This window comes from Stegostoma tigrinum, chromosome 6 (assembly GCF_030684315.1).
Source record: "Stegostoma tigrinum isolate sSteTig4 chromosome 6, sSteTig4.hap1, whole genome shotgun sequence".
Classification (NCBI taxonomy): domain Eukaryota; kingdom Metazoa; phylum Chordata; class Chondrichthyes; order Orectolobiformes; family Stegostomatidae; genus Stegostoma; species Stegostoma tigrinum.
The window spans coordinates 17,430,230-17,448,943 of NC_081359.1; the positions used below are offsets into that span (position 1 = coordinate 17,430,230).

At 43.5% G+C, this 18,714-nt stretch overlaps 1 protein-coding gene across 2 annotated transcripts in view; it reads right to left on the reverse strand.

Moving 5' to 3' along the window:
* The window catches only part of ubac2 (UBA domain containing 2), a 206,402-nt gene that overhangs the window by 11,965 nt on the left and 175,723 nt on the right, over positions 1-18,714 (reverse strand). For both annotated transcript variants that reach the window (XM_048533306.2, XM_048533305.2), the window contains one exon: positions 1,593-1,715. In XM_048533306.2, the coding sequence (XP_048389263.1) occupies positions 1,593-1,715 (123 nt within the window). The remainder of the gene's footprint in view (positions 1-1,592; positions 1,716-18,714) is intronic.

An 18,714-nucleotide genomic window follows, 5' to 3' on the forward strand; every position in this document is an offset into this window, starting at 1 on the left:
AACTCCTGGCCCTGAATACTCCAACTTGCCGACAGACTGTATCCAGGCTACTCGACTGAGATTGGATGATCCCTTGACTTGTGGGATCTCTTGACTGATGACAGTGCCCTGAGATTAATGAGGACAGTTTTCCTTAGAGTTTGAGGCACAGTTATTTGGTCATTGCACATTCAGTGTGTTTGCTGCATAAGCTGCTGCAGGTGCGACAAAGTTGTAGCTGAATGTCATACGGCAACATGAGCACCCCTTGACTGATCACTGCTAATAACCATGACAAGCTGTCTGGTTTTCTACCTGTGCTAAAAGCAAGGCAAGACAGAAATACTGTGAGGTTGTAAGCCCTGAATGAAGTGACGTACCAAAAGATAAGGCAAGACAGAGATGCTATGTGCACTGAAGCAAACACAAAGTGAGTCAGCACTAGGACAGTAAGGTAACAGTGCCTGATGTGCACCCTGTTTAGCGGATGAGATTTGGCCGGTTACTTTAAGTTCATCTTTAAGACCACACTTGGAATATTGTGTTCAGTTCTGGTCGCCTCATTATAGGAAGGACATGGAAGCTTTAGAGAGGGTGCAGAGGAGATTTACCGGGCTGAACTGGAGGGCAGGTCTTATGAGGAAAGGTTGAGTGAGCTAGGGCTTTTCATTGAAGCGAAGAAGGATGGGAGGTGACTTGGTAGAGGTGTTCAAGATAATGAGAGGCATAGACAGAGTGGATAGCCAGAGACTTTTTCCCAGGGACGAAATGACTATTATGAGGAGACATAATTTTAAAGTGACTGGTGGAAGGTATAGGGGAGATATCAGTGGTAGGTTTTTCACACAGAGTGGTGGGCATGTGGAATGCACTGCCGCCAATGGTAGTGGAGTCAAATACTTTAGGGACTTTTAAGCAACTCTTGGTTAGACACATGGAGGATAGTGAAATGCAGGGTAGTTTGATCTTCGTAGGATAATAGGTCGGCACAACATCGTGGGCCAAAGGGCCTGTACTGTGCTGTACTGTTCAATGTTCTATGTTCACTTTCCTTCATAATGATCATATCCATTAGTATCCAAAGATCTAGCAATCTCTGTCTTCAAATACTCAATGACTAAGCATCCACAGCTCTCCGGTGCAGTGAATTCCAAACATTCACAATTCTTTGAACAAATAAATGTTTCCTCATCTCAATCCTAAATGACTGTCCATTATCCTGATACCATGCCCTTTAGTTCTAGAAACAGCATCTCAGCATTTACATTGCCAAGTCCCTAAAGAACTTCAAACATTTAAATTAGATCAACGTTTTTCTTCCCCCTTAAACTCCAAGGAGTATAGGCCTGGCATGTTCAATCTCCCCACACACGCTGATCTCCAGATCCCTGGGAACACAGTGGTGTAACTTTGATTTGAAATAAATATGTCTAACATGTATATTTGTTGAAGAAGCATTGAAGAAATAGATATTCAGCATTACTGGTTTCAGAGGACACTATATATCAGCAATAAAGTACTCTATGATGAATGACTTACAATGCAAAATGATTATTTTTATTTTAGTTTATAAAATTTTAAAAGGCATTGTCATATGCCACAGGAATGCTCACCTGCTCTTCAGAAACTGGAGCAGCTGTGGAAGGTCTGTTCAGTCCACTCTCTTGCTGTTGATTGTTAGCAGGAAATCTGTTACGCATTGGTGGGAACAGCCTATTCCAGTTAATTAGACCACCCTAGAAATTACAAAGAAATGTAATTGTTTCCACCCAATGCATCTCAAATATCACAAGATTCCACCTGCAGAACAGATAATGTTGCAGCCAATGTCTCATTGATTACCCAGCTTCTGGTTTGGATGTATTTGGAAAATTCCATTCATTGGTTACACTTTAACTTTTCAATAAAACACCTTTCCACAATCACAAACGTAAGGTTATCAACCAGTGTAATGATACAGCAAAATAGATGTGCTTTTTTAAAAACAATCTATTAAAACATACTCAAGAGAGGTAATCTGGTTTTAATCAATGCAACTGAAAATGTGTTTTATCACCAAAAATAAGCAGCTTCAATCAGCAAATACTATCTTCAACCTGTGAGAAAACTGACCCAAAAAATAATTGAAATTACTTTCAAAAAACTATGTTGAACCATTGGTAGGGTTAGGATTAGGGTTTGAATTATGGCTAGGGTAGAGTCAGTTTCTTAGCAAATTACATAACTTATCATGTTAAAATGTTAAAAATTGCCGATTAATGTGGCTAAGAGAACAAATACAACTTAGAGTGCCCATGTGTCTTTGGGCCCAACTCATTGACATCTAAATTCCCTCATCTTTACTCATTTTTTGGAAGAAGGGTCCTGATCCGAAACGTCAACTTTCCTGCTCCTCTGATGCTGCCTGGCCCGCTCTGCTCCTCCAGCTCCGCATGGTGTTACCTCATCTTTACTGCTGTCTCACAAGGTTCTACAGGATTGCATGCAAACAATGAGCAGAAACTCAACCTTAATAGATGAAGATTTTTGTCGTTGCCATATTGTTCCTTGCAGGAGATTAAGATTGAAAGAGAAACCAGAAACACATAAAAGCTCCATTCCTTTTTTTTGGCACTGTCTTCAGTTCTTTGGGCAGAAAAATAGCTCTTGTTTTGTATTGCTTTCAAATGAAGTTCCATGAAAATTTAGATCCAAGATGATGTTCAGTGCTCAGATAATTCCTAAAGCAGTGAGCAACAGTCCTGTACATGTATGGCAGATGGTGTGTCATCATCATCATAGGTATTTGGTGTTGCATAGTGGATTGCACCATTGTCTTAAATCAAATGATTGTGGGCTCAAGTTCCATCCCAGAGACCTGAGCACCAAAATCAACGCAGCAAGAAAATGTCTCACAGGTGAGATGTGAAACTGAGGCAAAATGATGGTTGGTATTTTTTAAATAAGAACATGTGTCCTGGCCAGTATTTATCTCTCAATTGACATTATTAAAGTAGTGTATTTTGTCATGATCTTAATTTTTTTTTGTAAGAACATTGTGTGCAGATTAAGCGCCTTAGTTTCTTGTATTGCAACTGTGAGTACATGTTAAAAATGTCCATAAGGTGCTGATGGATGTCACAAGATGAAGAATTATTGACTACCAAAACAGATTGACAATAGTAAAAGTTGAACTGAGTCTTGGATGTTATCAATGGAATACTTATTTAAGGGTGTTCTAAAAGCTATTACACGGAAAAAACAAGTGAATTAACATTGTCCTCCATTACATAATTGGCATACTGCCAAACAAAAGTCTAACTTGGGCATATGGAAGTGCAAAAGCTGGTAAGATCCAGTTAGACCAGGAGGAAATGAAAGAACTGTTAACCCAAATGAAACTGAAGAAATTAACAGGCTCAAAATTATCTCTCACTCTTCAATTAACATGGGTTAAAATTTGGCTTCTATTACCAAATCAATTTTATCACTGGATTTAGGAGCTATATTCTCACAATGCGAGCAGTTAGCTCAATCTAAATGTCATACAAAAACAACTTTCTCCACTTGCAATCATGTTCTTTCTACTGGATCAATCGAGTCTGCGTGATAATGCATTGCTTTATTATGCGAGATGTAAAGGTCAGGTTGAGCGACTGAGGTCACCGCTCCTGTTCGATATGCAGAAAATGCAAGTCTGCAATAACAGAAAAGCACTTGACTGTCTTGTCATAGAAAAACAAGGAGGACTGTTGAACAGTAGAACAAAAATACTCAACATACAAGATTTGTCAATTTCTGTCATTGTGCTGGAATAGATTATCAATGTAGTACTGGACCTGAAAGTTGTGAGACGATGGAGACGTTCAAGATTCTGAAGGATTATATAATAGCAATAGCTTACAGTTTTTGGCAAGATGGTTAAAAGAGGATGTACATTTAACATAACTGAAAAACAAACTGATGGTGTGAGCAGAATTTACTTTATACAGACAGCAGTTAGAATGCAAAACATTTGGTCTTCCAGGTATTGGTGAAATGAAATCCTTTGTAAGGGAAAATTGATGGATTTTGAGAAAAAAGGGGACACAGATTGTATGGAAGAGTGTAATGAGATGCAGTGGCTCTTGGGAGAAAAACATAGCAGTGCCGACATATTGGGCGGAATGGCCTTTCTCAGTGCTGTCCTTTCAATAGGCCAAGCTGTGGTATGTACTTTAAAGAGGCTGAAGAGAATTAGTAAATCAAATAGCCAGTAGTGACCAAGGAATCAGTTTAAATCACAGAATCTGCACAGTGTGAAAACTGGCTCTTCGGCCCAACAGGTCTACACCGCCTCTCCAAAGAGCATCCCACCCTGACTCATTCCCCTACCCCTGTATTTCGCTGTGTCTAACCAAACATCCCTGAACACTATGGGTACTTTAGCATGGCCAATCCACCTAGCCTGCACCATCTTTGCACTGTGGGAGGAAACCGGAGAACCCGGAGGAAACCCACGCAGACATAGGGAGAACATGCAAACTCCCACAGACAGTTGCCTGATGGTGGGATTGAACCTGGGGATCCCTGGTGCTATGACGCAGCAGTGCTAACCACTGAGCCACCGTGCCACTCCAAGTACTAATGAGTATTCTTGCATTTTGTATTTATTAATAGCCCTGTAGACAAAACACTACAGGACAACTTGTAGCACAAGCAAATTTCTTGCAGTGTCAGCTTTGATTCAGCCACTGGAGATGTACAAGAAGAGGCCACAGTGCATTTCCCCTGTGTCTTCTGGGGAAGCATTCATTTTACAATTACTGCCTCAACAACACTAACATGCTTTTATAAATTATCTTTAACATAGCAATGCATTCCGAGTCACTTCACAAAAATGTTATCAAACAAAATGTAACACCATAAAGAGAAACTACAAGACAGATGATCTGCTTGATAATGACATAGGAGTGTCTTAGAGGAGCAGAGCGAGGTATGGAAGCAGAAAGTTGGGTGGAAAGAATGTCAATGCATAGGGACAAGGAGCTGAAGGCAAGTTCACCAAAGCTGAATCCATTAAAAATGGGGATGAGTAGGAGGGCCACAAGGAGTGGAGTGCAGAGATGTTGGAAGTTGCAGGGCTGGAGGAGGTTAGAGGGTTAGGGAAGAGGTGAAGTCACAGTGGGATCTGACAACAAGGATGAAAAGTTTTAAATGGACACACTGACAGATCAGAAGTTAATAAAATTCAATCTCACCTACAAACTCCTACAACTGGGAATCCAACATCGACTGTGGAACAGATCTTACTATGCTGTGTCAAACTGCACTGGAACATTTATTTTTACTGACTAAGAATGAACAGTGATATAAGCTGAACTTATTGAAACAAATAAAAATGCATGACATGTTCTCATCTTCCTGTTATCTTTGGTAATGAAAAAATGGAATTCTAATTTGCTTTGGCCTATTTCTTCCCACACAATTTATGATTGAATGAGTCTGTGTCTACCAAGAAAGTTTGAAAGGCTGGACACACATTCAAAATGTCAGATCTACTACTCTGAAGTCATACATAATGGACTAATATCAGATACATAGAATAATTCATATACAGCTTATCATGGCTTCAGGGAAAACACAGGTCTCATCTCACAGCCCCACCACTCCATACAACACACCACCTTTTTTTTTCAAAGGCTTTTAAAAATGTCAAGTGAAATTGCAAGACAAAACATAAAATGCCACAAGCAGCAATCATTTAGTAACATCATAACAAAAAGACTGGTCACTTATACCAATGACCCTTTGTTAAAGGAGATGGAATTGTGTACAGACTCCAGTCAAAGGAGCTAAGGAATTTAACATCTGCAGTTGCACTTTTTGGTCAGTTTAACATACCATGAACACAATGATTTTTTTGGTGACCACTTTGTTACTGTCCCCTTTTCTTTGTTTGATGGTGTGTGAAAGGGCAACATAGTTGGGATTATTCCTTTTTTGGGTTACTGATTCCATATCATGACTCTGTGGGGATATTCCAAGTACAGCTCCAGGGTGTTTCCCAAAAATCTGTTAATTAATTGGAAACTATATTTATTATTCTTAAAAGCTGCAAAAATTTTCACTTTTATCATTGAAAAGCAGTGGAATAGGATGGGAACAAAGATTACAGTATTACAGAATGAATGGCCGTGTCCTTAAACCATTCAGCCTGTGCTGGCTCAACAAGAGTAATTTAGCTTATCCTGTTTCCTATTCCTCCATCCCCTTCCACCCAACCCACCAGCAATGCAATGTTTTTCTTTAAGATTATTATCCAATTCTCAATTTTTGAGACCTGTGATTGAATCTGCCACCATCAGCCTGTCTGGCAGTGTATGCCAGAAGGTAATCACTCTCTGTATAAACACGTTTTCCCCATAATGCCTTTAGTTCTTTTCCATTCACTTTAAATCCACTCACTTGTTCTGCCAATGGGTACAGTCTCTGTCAACTCTGTCCAGTCCCCTCATGATATCAAACAACTCTGTTATTTGCTGACAGACCCCTTCCATTTCTGGTCGAGCAGCAGCGCAAGTGGGAGCTTGGAGCAGGGGCCTGTCAGGAGGACGACTTACCAGGGGCATGCAGTAGGGTGCAGGTCTCTGGCACAGAGTCTGTCCATCTTGCACAGAAGGGAAGGGGGAATGGGAAGAGAGTGATAGTCATTGGGGACTCAATAGTTAGAGGGACTGATGGAAGATTTGCTGGGAACGAAAGAGACTCACGATTGGTGTGTTGCCTCCCAGGTGCCAGGGTCCGTGCTGTCTCGGATCATGTCTTTGGGGTCCTGAGGGGAGAGGGTGACCAGCCCCAAGTCATGGTCCACATAGGCACCAACGACATAGGTAGAAAGAGGGATAGGGAAGTCAGGCAGGATTTCAGGGAGCTAGGGTGGAAGTTGAGAGCTAGAACAAACAGAGTGGTCATCTCTGGTTTGTTACCTGTGCCACGTGATAGCGAGGCAAAGAACAGGGAGAGATTTCAGCCGAACACGTGGCTGCAGGGATGGTGCAGGAGGGAGGGCTTCAGGTACATGGACAATTGGGACTCATTCTGGGGAAGGTGGGACCTCTACAAACAGGACGGTCTCCACTTGAACCAGAGGGGCACTAATATCCTGGGTGGGAAATTCGCTAGTGCTATTCGGGTGGATTTAAACTAGCTCAGAAGGGGGATGGGAAACTGAGGTGTAGTCCTAGTACACAGGAGGATGAGCGTTGGGAGGACATAGACAGGACCTCACTGTCACAGGAGTGTGCTGGCAGACAGCAAGCTGGACTGGTGTGTCTACTTTAATGCCAGGAGTATCCTGAATAAGGTAGGTGAGCTTGCAGCTCAGATAGGTACCTGGGACTTCGATGTTGTGGCCATTTCAGAGACATGGAGGGCAGGTTCCAGGGTTTAGATCTTTCATTAAGGTCAGGGAAGGTGGTAGAAGAGGGGGAGGTGTGGCTTTTTTGATCAAGGGCAGTATAACGGTGGCTGAAAGAACCTTTGAGGACCCGTCTACTGAGGTGGTATGAGCTGAGGTTGCCGAGGGAGGTTTGTCAACTGAGTCAGTATGGGTGGAAGTTAGGAACAGCAAGGGAGCAGTCACCTCACTGGGGGTTTTCTACATATCCCTAAATAGCAGTAGAGAGATCGAAGAACTCATTGGCCGGCAGATTGTTGAAAAGTGCAAACATAGCAGGGTTGTTGTTATGGGTGACTTCAACTTTCCCAATATTGATTGGAACCTCCTTAGTGCAGATGGTTTGGATGGAGCCGTTTTTGTCAGGTGTGTTCAGGACAGTTCCCTTACTCAGTATGTGGACAGGCTGAGAGGGGGGAGGCCATTTTGGATTTGGTGTTCGGCAAATGGCCAGGACAGGTGTCAGGTCTCGTGGTGGGAGAACACTTTGGCGATAGTGACCACAACAGCCTCACATTTACCATAGCCATGGAAAAGGAAAGGAGCAGTTACCAGGGGAAGATATTTAACTGGGGTAAAGGAAACTATGACGCTATCAGACAGGAGTTGGGAAGTACAGATTGGGAGCAATTGGTGAAAGGGCACAGCAGACATGTGGACGCTGTTTAAGGAGCAGTTGTTGCGAGTGATGTATAAATTTGTTCCTCTGAGACAGGTAACAATGGGTAACATTAAGGAGCCTTGGATGACGGGTACATAGGTGCTTCTTGTCAAAAAGAAAAAGGTAGCGTACATAAGGTGGAGGAAGCAAGGGTCTAGCACAGCTTTAGAGGATTACAGGCTTGCTCGGAATGAGCTCAAAAGTGGACTGAGGAGGGCCAGGAGGGGGCACGAAAAAGGCTTGGCAGGAAGGATTAGGGAGAACCCGAAGGCATTTTACTCATATGTGAGGAATAAGAGAATAATCAGGGAGAAGGTAGGGCCGATCAGGGATAGCGTAGGGAACTTGTGTGTGGAGTCTGAGCAGATAGGGGAAGCCCTAAATGAGTTTTATGCTTCGGTTTTCACTCAGGAAAGGGACCTTGTTGTGAATGAGAACTTTGAGGAGCAGGAAAACAGGCTTGAACAGATCAAGATTGAGGAAGTTGATGCGCTGGAAATTTTGGCAAACATTAAGATTGATAAGTCCCCAGGGCCAGACCAGATTTATCCTAGGTTGCTCCGGGAAGCGAGAAAGGAGGTTGCTAAGCCGCTGGCGAAGATCTTTGCTTCCTCACTCTCCACGGGAGTCGTACCGGAAGATTGGAGGGAGGCAAATGTTGTTCCTCTTTTCAAGAAAGGGAATAGGGAAATCCCTGGAAATTACAGACCAGTCAGTCATATGTCTGTGGTCAGCAAGGTTTTGGAAAGAATTCTGAGGGATATGATTTATGACTATTTGGAAAGGCATAGCGTGATTAAAGGTAGTCAGCATGGCTTTGTGAGGGGCAGGTCATGCCTTACAAATCTTCTTGAGTTCTTTGAGGAAGTCATGAGACAGGTTGACAAGGGTTGAGCAGTGGATGTGGTGTACGTGGACTTCAGCAAGGCATTTGATAAGGTTCCCCACAGCAGGCTCATTCATAAAGTCAGGAGGTATGGGATACAGGGTGATTTGGCTGTCTGGATTCAGAATTGGTTGGCTGACAGGAGGCAGAGAGTGGTTGTAGATGCTAAGTATTCTGCCTGGAGGTCAGTGCTGAGTGGTGTCCCGCAGGGCTCTGTTCTTGGGCCTCTGCTCTTTGTAGTTTTTATAAATGACTTGGTTGAGGGGTGGGTTAGTATGTTTGCTGATGACACAAAGGTTGGAGGTGCCGTTGATAGTATCGAGGGCTATTGCAGGCTTCAGCAAGACATTGACAGAATGCAGAGCTGGGCTGAGTAATGGCAGATGGAGTTCAACTTGGATAAATGCAAAGTGATGCATTTTGGAAGGTCGAACTTAAATGCTGAATATAGGATTAAAGGCAGGATTCTCGACAGTGTGGAGGAACAGCGGGATCTTGGTGTTCAAGTGCATAGCTCCCTCAAAGTTGCCACCCAGGTGGATAAGGTTGTTAAGAAAGCATATGGTGTTTTGGCTTTCATTAACAGAGGGATCGAGTTGAAGAGCTGCGAGGTTATGCTGCAGCTCTACAAAACCCTGGTGAGACCACACTTGGAATATTGTGTCCAGTTCTGTTCGTCCTATTATAGGAAAGATGTGGAGGCTTTGGAGAGGGTGCAAAGGAGGTTTACCAGGATGCTGCCTGGACTGGAGAGCTTGTCTCACGAGGAGAGGTTAACTGAGCTTGTACTTTTCTCTCTGGAGAGAAGGAGGAAGAGAGGTGACCTGATCGAGGTATACAAGGTAATGAGAGGCATGGATAGAGTCGATAGCCAGAGACTTTTCCCCAGGAGGGGTCATAGTTTTAAGATGTTAGGAGGAAGGTATAGAGGAGATGTCAGAGGGAGGTTCTTCACCCAGAGAGTTGTGAGTGCATGGAATAGTTTGCCAGTGGTAGTCGTGGAAGCGGAGTCATTAGTGACATTTAAGCGACTGCTGGACATGCACATGGACAGCAGTGAATTGAGGGGAATGAAGGTTAGGTTATTTTATTTTTGGATTAGGATTATTCCACGGCACAACATCGTGGGCCGAAGGGCCTGTACTGTGCTGTACTTTTCTATGTTCTGTGTTTCATATACACTGTCTGGAAGGTATGATTGAGTGAAAATATTCAACAGAATGTTAGATGATAATTTAAATAGAATCTGTAAGGGTACACAGAAAAGGCAGGAGAATGACACAAAGTCATGATGTTCATTTGGAGAGCTGATGCAGTCACAATGAGCTGACAGGCTCCTCCTGTGCCATAGCGTTTCTCTGTTGAGGCTATCGTCTAAATGTTCACAAATGATGCTGTGAATTGAGGGGAATGAAGGTTAGGTTATTTTATTTTTGGATTAGGATTATTCCACGGCACAACATGCTGTACTTTTCTATGTTCTATGTTTTTAAAACTCCCACGCTCTTCCAACATATCAGGTGGTAAACTTCACAATAGTGTTGATGTGGACAAGAAATAAATTGCATTTAATTTATTTCTACGTCTTCACGACGTCCCAAGTATTTTATGACCAATAAAGTACTTCTTTACGCAGACACTTTTATAATGAGGGAATGATAGCAACTAAATTGCATTGGAAGCTCCTACAAACAGCTAGGAGATGACGATTGGATGAGACTGAGGATAAATATTTACTTGACACAACAGGGAAACTCTGCTGCTTTACTTCGAATTAGAGCTACAGGATCTTTTATGTGTCTACATAAGAGGGAAGACTGGATCTTGGTATGGGAATAGTTGAATTAGGCAAGCTACCTACATCTCAATTACACCTACAATTAGTCAGACGCCCTTTTGTGCTCACAACAAAGGAGGAAAGGAGAAAGCATTTTCTCAATTTTAAAGTAACGGCTAAACATAAAAGATAATTTTCCAATCTAATTTGAGCAAGCTTACATACAACTTTCCACCTTTCCTAAATGCTGCATTCTCTGAGAAAATATTGATAATTAAATAGCAAAGTGTGGAGCTGGATGAACACAGCAGGCCAAGCAGCATCTCAGGAGCACAAAAGCTGACGTTTTGGGCCTAGGCCCTTCATCAGAGAGGGGGATGGGGAGAGGGTTCTGGAATAAATAAGGAGAGAGGGGGAGGCGGACCAAAGATGGAGAGAAAAGAAGATAGGTGGGGAGGTAGAGAGGGGATAGGTCAGTCCAGGGAAGACAGACAGGTCAAGGAGGTGGGATGAGGTTAGTAGGTAGGAAATGGAGGTGCAGCTTGAGATGGGAGGAAGGGATAGGTGAGAGGAAGAACAGGGTAGGGAAGCAGAGACAGGCTGGGCTGGTTTTGGGATGCAGTGGGGGGGGAGGGGATGAGCTGGGCTGGTTGTGTGATGCCGTGGGTGGAGGGGACGAACTGGGCTGGTTGTGGGATGCGGTGGGGGAAGGGGAGATTTTGAAGCTTGTGAAGTCCACATTGATACCATTGGGCTGCAGGGTTCCCAAGCGGAATATGAGTTGCCATCTATCCACCTCTCCCTGACTCCTTATTTATTTCAGAATTCCCTTCCCCTCCCCCATTTCTGAAGGAGGGTCCCGACCTGAAACATCAAGCTTTCCTGCTCCTCCGATGCTGCTTGGCCTGCTGTGTTCATCCAGTCTCACACCGTGTTGTCTCAGATTCTCCAGCATCAGCAGTTCCTACGATATCTACATCAACAACAATACCTGGAATTCTTAAGTCAGGGTTCATAGTGCAGATAAAAACCAGAAGAACTGCAGATGCTGTAAATCAGAAACAAAAACAGGAAAGCTCAGGAGGTCTGGCAGCATCTGTGATGAGAAATCAAAGTTAACATATTGGGTCCTGTGGAAGGGTGACCGGACTCAAAACGTTATCTTTGATTTCTTTTTCTTAGTTGAAACTCAGCATTTACAGCTTTTTATCGAAATCCTTCTCTACTTTGCCAGCTGCGGCTGAGGGAGTAGCACCATGGGTAGCTTGGCTCCGTTGGCTGAATGGCTGATTTGCAATGCAGAGTGACACCAAAAGGTGAGTTCAATTCCTGCACCAATTCCAGGTCACCTTGAAGGTGAGCTTTTCTAGCAACTTCTGTTTTTGTCAAAGTGCTGAAGTTAACTTAACAAAGAAGTTGTTTCTGTTATAATGTACTTGTAGATATATTCTGCCCTGAAATAATTTAACAAGTTTGAAAACTACTGTTGGTAAGGGCTTTTCATTACAGGATCCAGTCCATAGCTAGTAAAGCTGATTAAGTTCCTAAAATAATTTGAAATTTCTCATAGTAAACTGACTATAAAGTTGACTAGGTAGGGCTATCTAAGAGCAGTGGGTGGGCGAGTGGGTGGTTGGGGAGAGGGGAAGATAATAGAACCATTAGCATGGGAAACAGAAACCAGACAAATACAGACCTCAGAACAAATACTAAACTTTGAAACATTTTTCAACACATTTTCTATTACCCTGGGATGGAATTATCCTGGTGTGTTTCCAGAACAGAAATTACATTTTCCACATTTTACACAGGAGGTTACAGGACAGAAAGAGGCCTTTGGACATGACTGATTTAATGCCATTACGCCTGCTTCAACCCCTTCTTTAGCTCAACCTATTAACAGATTTATCAGCTGCTTTCACTACTTTTTAAAAGGGTTTTATGCTGTTTCCCACAGGAACCAGGGTACACTGTTTACTAATGAAAGATTAATAAGAAAATAAAATTTATACAAGTTAATATGATCTGGAATGAAATGACGGTGTAAGCCACTTCAATAGAAAATTTGAAAAGAGAATCAGATATACATTTGAGGGAGAAATTACTTGCCAGGCTGTGGGAATAACTGGGTAGCTCTTTTAATAAGCCAACAGAGGCTCCTTGGGCCTTAGAATGGCCTCCTCCCATGCTGCATCATTCCATGGTCTTTATTGTACCCTCATTTATCATATTTATTTTATTTGCCTCAGCCACACTTTCTGCCAGCAAGTTTCAAATTCAGTCCGATTTCTGGGTTCTGGAGTTTTCTCTGCATTTAATAGTTATCAGTTTATACTTTTGACTGATATTTTTGGAAGAAATTAAGCCAATTATTTTTGCTATAGTTGTGAACTAACACAGGCTATATAGGGGGTGAACCACCAAGGTCAAGAAGGAACATGAACTAATCAGGGTCAGTCAACCTGGATTCTAAACATAATTCAATCTTGACCGATTTTATAGAATTCTTTGAAGGAAGTAACAGAGTAAAGATAAAGGAAATGAAGACGATGTGGTATATGGATGTTCAAAAATTATCAGCTAAAGCACTGAGGAGATGCATGTCTAAGATAACTCACAAATAATGCTGCATTGTAGATAAAGTGGAGAACAACAGTCAAGGGCTAAGGACTAAAGAAAATTATTTAGAATGGAGAGATGTTGTGAGTGATGTTCACTGGTCCATCATGCCTATGCTGTCTCTTCTAATTAGTTCCATTCCCTCATCTTTTTCCCACTGCCTGTCAAGTAGTTCCCCTGCATTTATATATCCAGTTCCCTTTTAAAAGTTATTGAATTTGCTTCCATCAGCCCCTCAGGCAGTGCGATCAGATCATGACAAATATATCCTCTTTGGTTCCTTTCACACTTTTATTTATTGTCAAAATACATGTGTTGGACTTAAGAATTGTGAATAATATTAAACATTACTGTTCACAACAAACTGAGGAGGAGGAGATTGTTATAGAGGACCATAAGACATAGGAGTGGAATTAAGGCCATTCGGCCCATCAAGTCCACTCTGCCATTTAAATCATGGCTGATGGGCATTTCAACTGCACTTCCCTTAGCCCTTGATTCCTTCTGAGATAAGAATTTGTCGATCTCTGCCTTGAAGGCATCTAATATCCCGGCCTCCACTGCACTCTGTGGCAATGAATTCCACAGCCCACCACTCTTTGGCTGAAGAAATGTCGTCTCATTTCCGTTTTAAATTTACCCCCTCTAATTCTAAGGCTGTGCCCACAGGTCCTAGTCTCCCCGCCTAACAGAAACAACTTCCCAGCGTCCACCCCTTCTAAGCCATACATTATCTTGTAAGTTTCTATTAGATCTCCCCTCAACCTTCTAAACTCCAATCCCAGGATCCTTAGCCGGTCATCATACGTTAAACCTATCATTCCAGGGATCATCCGTGTGAATCTCCGCTGGACACGCTCCAGGGTCAGTATGTCCTTCCTGAGGTGTGGGGTCCAATGGATACAAGGATTATGAGACAACCGGAAATTCTTTCACAGAATTGGAGGGGGTCTTTGTACCAGCTCCCTGTTTGATGAATCACTGACTGCATCAACAGGATGAAATGATGTAATTACCACAAGAAAAACTTCCCTGAATGGTATAAAATGGATGAGCACTCAAGAGTGATACTTGCTCTAACTGTATGTGTGTATGGCAGTATGACGATCTTAAAGGGATGCAGGAACAGCAAAAAAAGGAAATCTTGCATTTATACGACACCTTTAATGAGCCCCAAACATCTTAAAGTTAATGAAGTATTTTAAAAGTGCAGTCACTGTTATATTATAGGAAACACAGCAGGCCAAGCAGCATCAGAGGAGCAGGAGAGCTGACATTTCGGGCCTAGACCCTTCTTCAGAAATGGGGGACAGGAAGGAGGTTCTGAAATAAGTAGGGAGAGAGGGGGAGGTGAATAAAAGATGTATAGAGGAAAAGATTGGTGGAGAGGAGACAGACTGGTCAAAGAAGTGGAGATGGAGCCAGTAAAGGTTAGTATAGGTAGGGAGCAGATAGGTCAGTCCAGGGAGGACAGACAGGTCAAGGGGGTGGGTGTGGTTAGTAGGTGGCGGTGGGGCTTGAGATGGGAGGAGGGGATAAGTGGAAGGACAGGTTAGGGAGGCAGGGATGAGCTGGGCTGGTTTGGGATGCGTTAGGGGGAGGGAAGATTTTGAAGCTTGTGAAGTCTTGGACTCCTTTTTCTACCCCTTAGTCCAGGAACTCCCTACTTACATGTGTGACACCACCCACACCCTCCACCTCCTCCAGAACTTCCAATTCCCCGGTACCCAACACCTCATCTTTACCCTGGACGTCCAGTCCCTATACACCTGCAACTCCTCCCCCCCTCGCCACCCCAGTAGTCGAGAATGCCCTCGACCGTGTCTCCCGCATTTCCCAAAACTCATCCCTCACACGCCCTCCTTGCAATACAAAAATCAAAACAGAATCCCCCTCGTCCTCACGAACCACCCCACCTACCTCCGGATCCAACGCATCATCCTTTGACACTTCCGCCATCTGCAATTCGACCCCACCACCAAAGACATTTTTCTCTCACCACCCTTATCTGCCTTCCAGCGGGACCACTCTTTCCGGGACTCCCTTGTCCGCTCCACACTCCCCTCCAGCCCCACCACACCCAATACTTTTCCCTGCAACCGCAGGAAGTGCTACACCTGCCCCTACACCTCCCCCTCACCCCCATCCCAGGCCCTGAGAAGACTTTCCACATCAAGCAGATGTTCACCAGCACATCTGCCAATGTGGTATAGTGCATCCGTTGTGGCCTCCTCTACATCGGGGAAACCAAGCGGAAATTGGGGACCGCTTTGCAGAACACCTACGCTCAGTTTGCACTAAACAACTGCACCTCCCAGTCGCGAACTATTTCAACTCCCCCTCCCATTCCTCAGATGACATGTCCATCCTGGGCCTCTGGCAGTGCCACAACGATGCTAGCTGAAGGTTGCAGGAACAGCAGCTCATATTCCGCTTGGGAATGCTGCAGCCTAATGGTATCAATGTGGACTTCATGGTAGACCGGTCTGTCTCCCCTCCACCTCCTCTTCCCCTTTATCTGTCTTCTATCCACCTCCCCCCTCTCCCTATTTATTTCAGAACCTCCTTCCCCTTCCCCATTTCTGAAGAAGGCTCTCAGTCCGAAACGTCAGCCTTCCTGCTCCTCTGATGCTGCTTGGCCTGCTGTGTTCATCCAACTCCACACCTTGTTATCTCAGTTTCTCCAGCATCGGCAGCTCCTACCATCTCAGCTACTTAATCCATAGTAAGTTCCCATAGAAAGCGATAATAATCAAATAAGCTGACTCTGCGATGTTAATTGCAGGTTAAATGTTGGCCATGATATGGTTTGAGAACCTCTCTACATTTGTTGAATTTGTGCTATTAGATCTTCCATATCTACTTGCACAGGTAGGAGGGACTATGGTTTAATGTCTTATTTGAAAGACAACCCCTCAATAGTATTGCAATCCCTCACTGAGCTGTCAACAGAGATTTGGTTGCATGAACCCTGGGGCCAGGCAGGCACAACAAAGAAGAATTGGAGGCAACATTGACTCAGGCAGTTAATTCAGCATTGAATGTAATGTGTGTTTTTTGTTTTTTTCAGCACAAATATTCCTTTTCTGAGAAAGAAATCAACACAGGAAAACCTCACTTCAGCTGACACCCTTGCAATCTAGGTCAGAATGCAATCACTTGTCTTCATGTAAGCTTAGCTTAAAAAGCTTTATAATTTTAAGCAAAGTTACCTATGATCAGCCCTTGATTGATGAGGGGAAAAAAACCTAACCATTCTCTTCTTCCAGCATCTTTCTTGACCTTGACAAAACCCAGGCAATTAACTTTTTTTCTCAAAAGTGTAAACACTATTGCAAATTATTGCAGTCAATTATTACACAGCAACTGGCCACGACCAGAAATATGACACTGATGAGATAATTTATTCCATTTCCTATTTACAAAAAATATTGCGATGGGATCATTTATGTCTGTCTTTGGTAGCAGATTTGGCCTCAGTTTCACACTTCATCTGAAAGATGGTACTTCCGATACTGTGGCTTGCTGTGCACAGATCTTGTATAAAGGTAAAAGTCAGAGTGCCAAAGGGCAATAGGGCTGCTCTCTCATTAGAGAGGGACACGACTCATTTTGGTTTAACCCAAGGGTCAGCTTGACTCAGGTAAGAGGTGAGATCGAGAAGGTGAGACCTTCAAGGTGACTTGGAATTGGTGCAGGAATTGAACCCACCTATTGGTGTCACTCTGCATTGCAAATCAGCTATTCAGCCAACAGAGCCAAGCTACCCATGGTGCTACTCCCTCAGCCGCAGCTGGCAAAATAGAGAGGATTTTAAATAAAAAAGCTGTAAATGCTGAGTTTCAATTAATGATTTCAAAACAGGGGGTCGTGGATTTTTGAGTGTGAGTGATAATGAGAACTGCAGATGCTGGAGAATCCAAGATAATAAAATGTGAGGCTGGATGAACACAGCAGGCCCAGCAGCATGTCAGGGGCACAAAAGCTGACTTTTTGGGCCTAGACCCTTCATCAGAGAGGGGGATGGTGTGAGGAGGGTTCTGGAATAAATAGGGAGAGAGGGGGAGGCGGACCAAAGATGGAGAGAAAAGAAGATAGGTGGAGAGGAGAGTATACGTGGAGAGGTAGGGAGGGGATAGGTCAGTCCAGGGAAGACGGACAGGTCAAGGAGGTGGGATGAGGTGGTAGGTAGGAGATGGAAGTGCGGCTTGGGGTGGGAGGAAGGGATGGGTGAGAGGAAGAACAGGTTAGGGAGGCAGAGATAGGCTGGGCTGGTTTTGGGATGCGGGGGGGGGGGGAGGGGAAGAGCTGGGCTGGTTGTGTGATGCAGTGGGGGGAGGGGACAAACCGGCTGGTTTTGGGATGCAGTGGGGGAAGGGGAGATTTTGAAGCTGGTGAAGTCCACATTGATACCATAGGGCTGCAGGGTTCCCAAGCAGAATATGAGTTGCTGTTCCTGCAACCTTTGGGTGGCATCATTGTGGCATTGCAGGAGGCCCATGGTGGACATGTCATCTCGTGGATTTTTGATAGTCAAGAGTATTAATTCAGAGTTACAGAACCAATGCAGGTAAGATAATGGAGCTAAGACAGAAACCAGCCCATGACCTGATGAATGATGGGACAGATTTGATGAACAGATTGGCCTTTTCGTGTTCCTATGTCTTGTCACTAATGTCAGTGTGAGCTCCCTACATGGATCTCTTGTCTGAGAGACTGAGGATTGGCAGGTCTGATTACATATAAATTCTGAGGAAAATAACTTATGCCACATCTACTGGGGATGAGAAAGTCAGCACCATCCTAGAACATGCATTCAACGTTAGTGTTATGAGTGTAAAGTCCTATTGAAGGTTGGAAATTTAATGCAGTAGGGATAATAGCAGTTACTGCAGAAAACCAAAATTTTCCAGGGCAGTCAAAAAGGCAAAAGCTGCAGTTCTCTCTTACATCCTAGCATGATACTACCAAAATGAGGTGGCCATCGTTCCAATGTGCTGGTGTTGGCTGTTTGAAAAAGCATTTTAATTGCTCCCACTTCCCGTGGACTTCCTCTCAAGTATTTATCCAATTCCTTTTCAAAGATATGGAATTTGGTTCAACCACCATAAGCATATTTCTCGATTCATAACTTGTAGCACAAAAATTCTTTTCATTTTCTCTGTTCAGAGGAGAAAGAGGAGGGTGTAAGAACGATCAGACAGCTCCAAGAAGAGGGTGGTTCGTCTGTGGAATGAACTACTGGAGGAAATGGTAAATGCAGGTACAGTTACAACATTTAAAAGCCATTTGTACAGGAACATGAATAGGAAAGATATAGAGGGATATGGACCAAACCCAGGCAAGTGGGGCTGTTTGGTTTGGGAAACTTGATC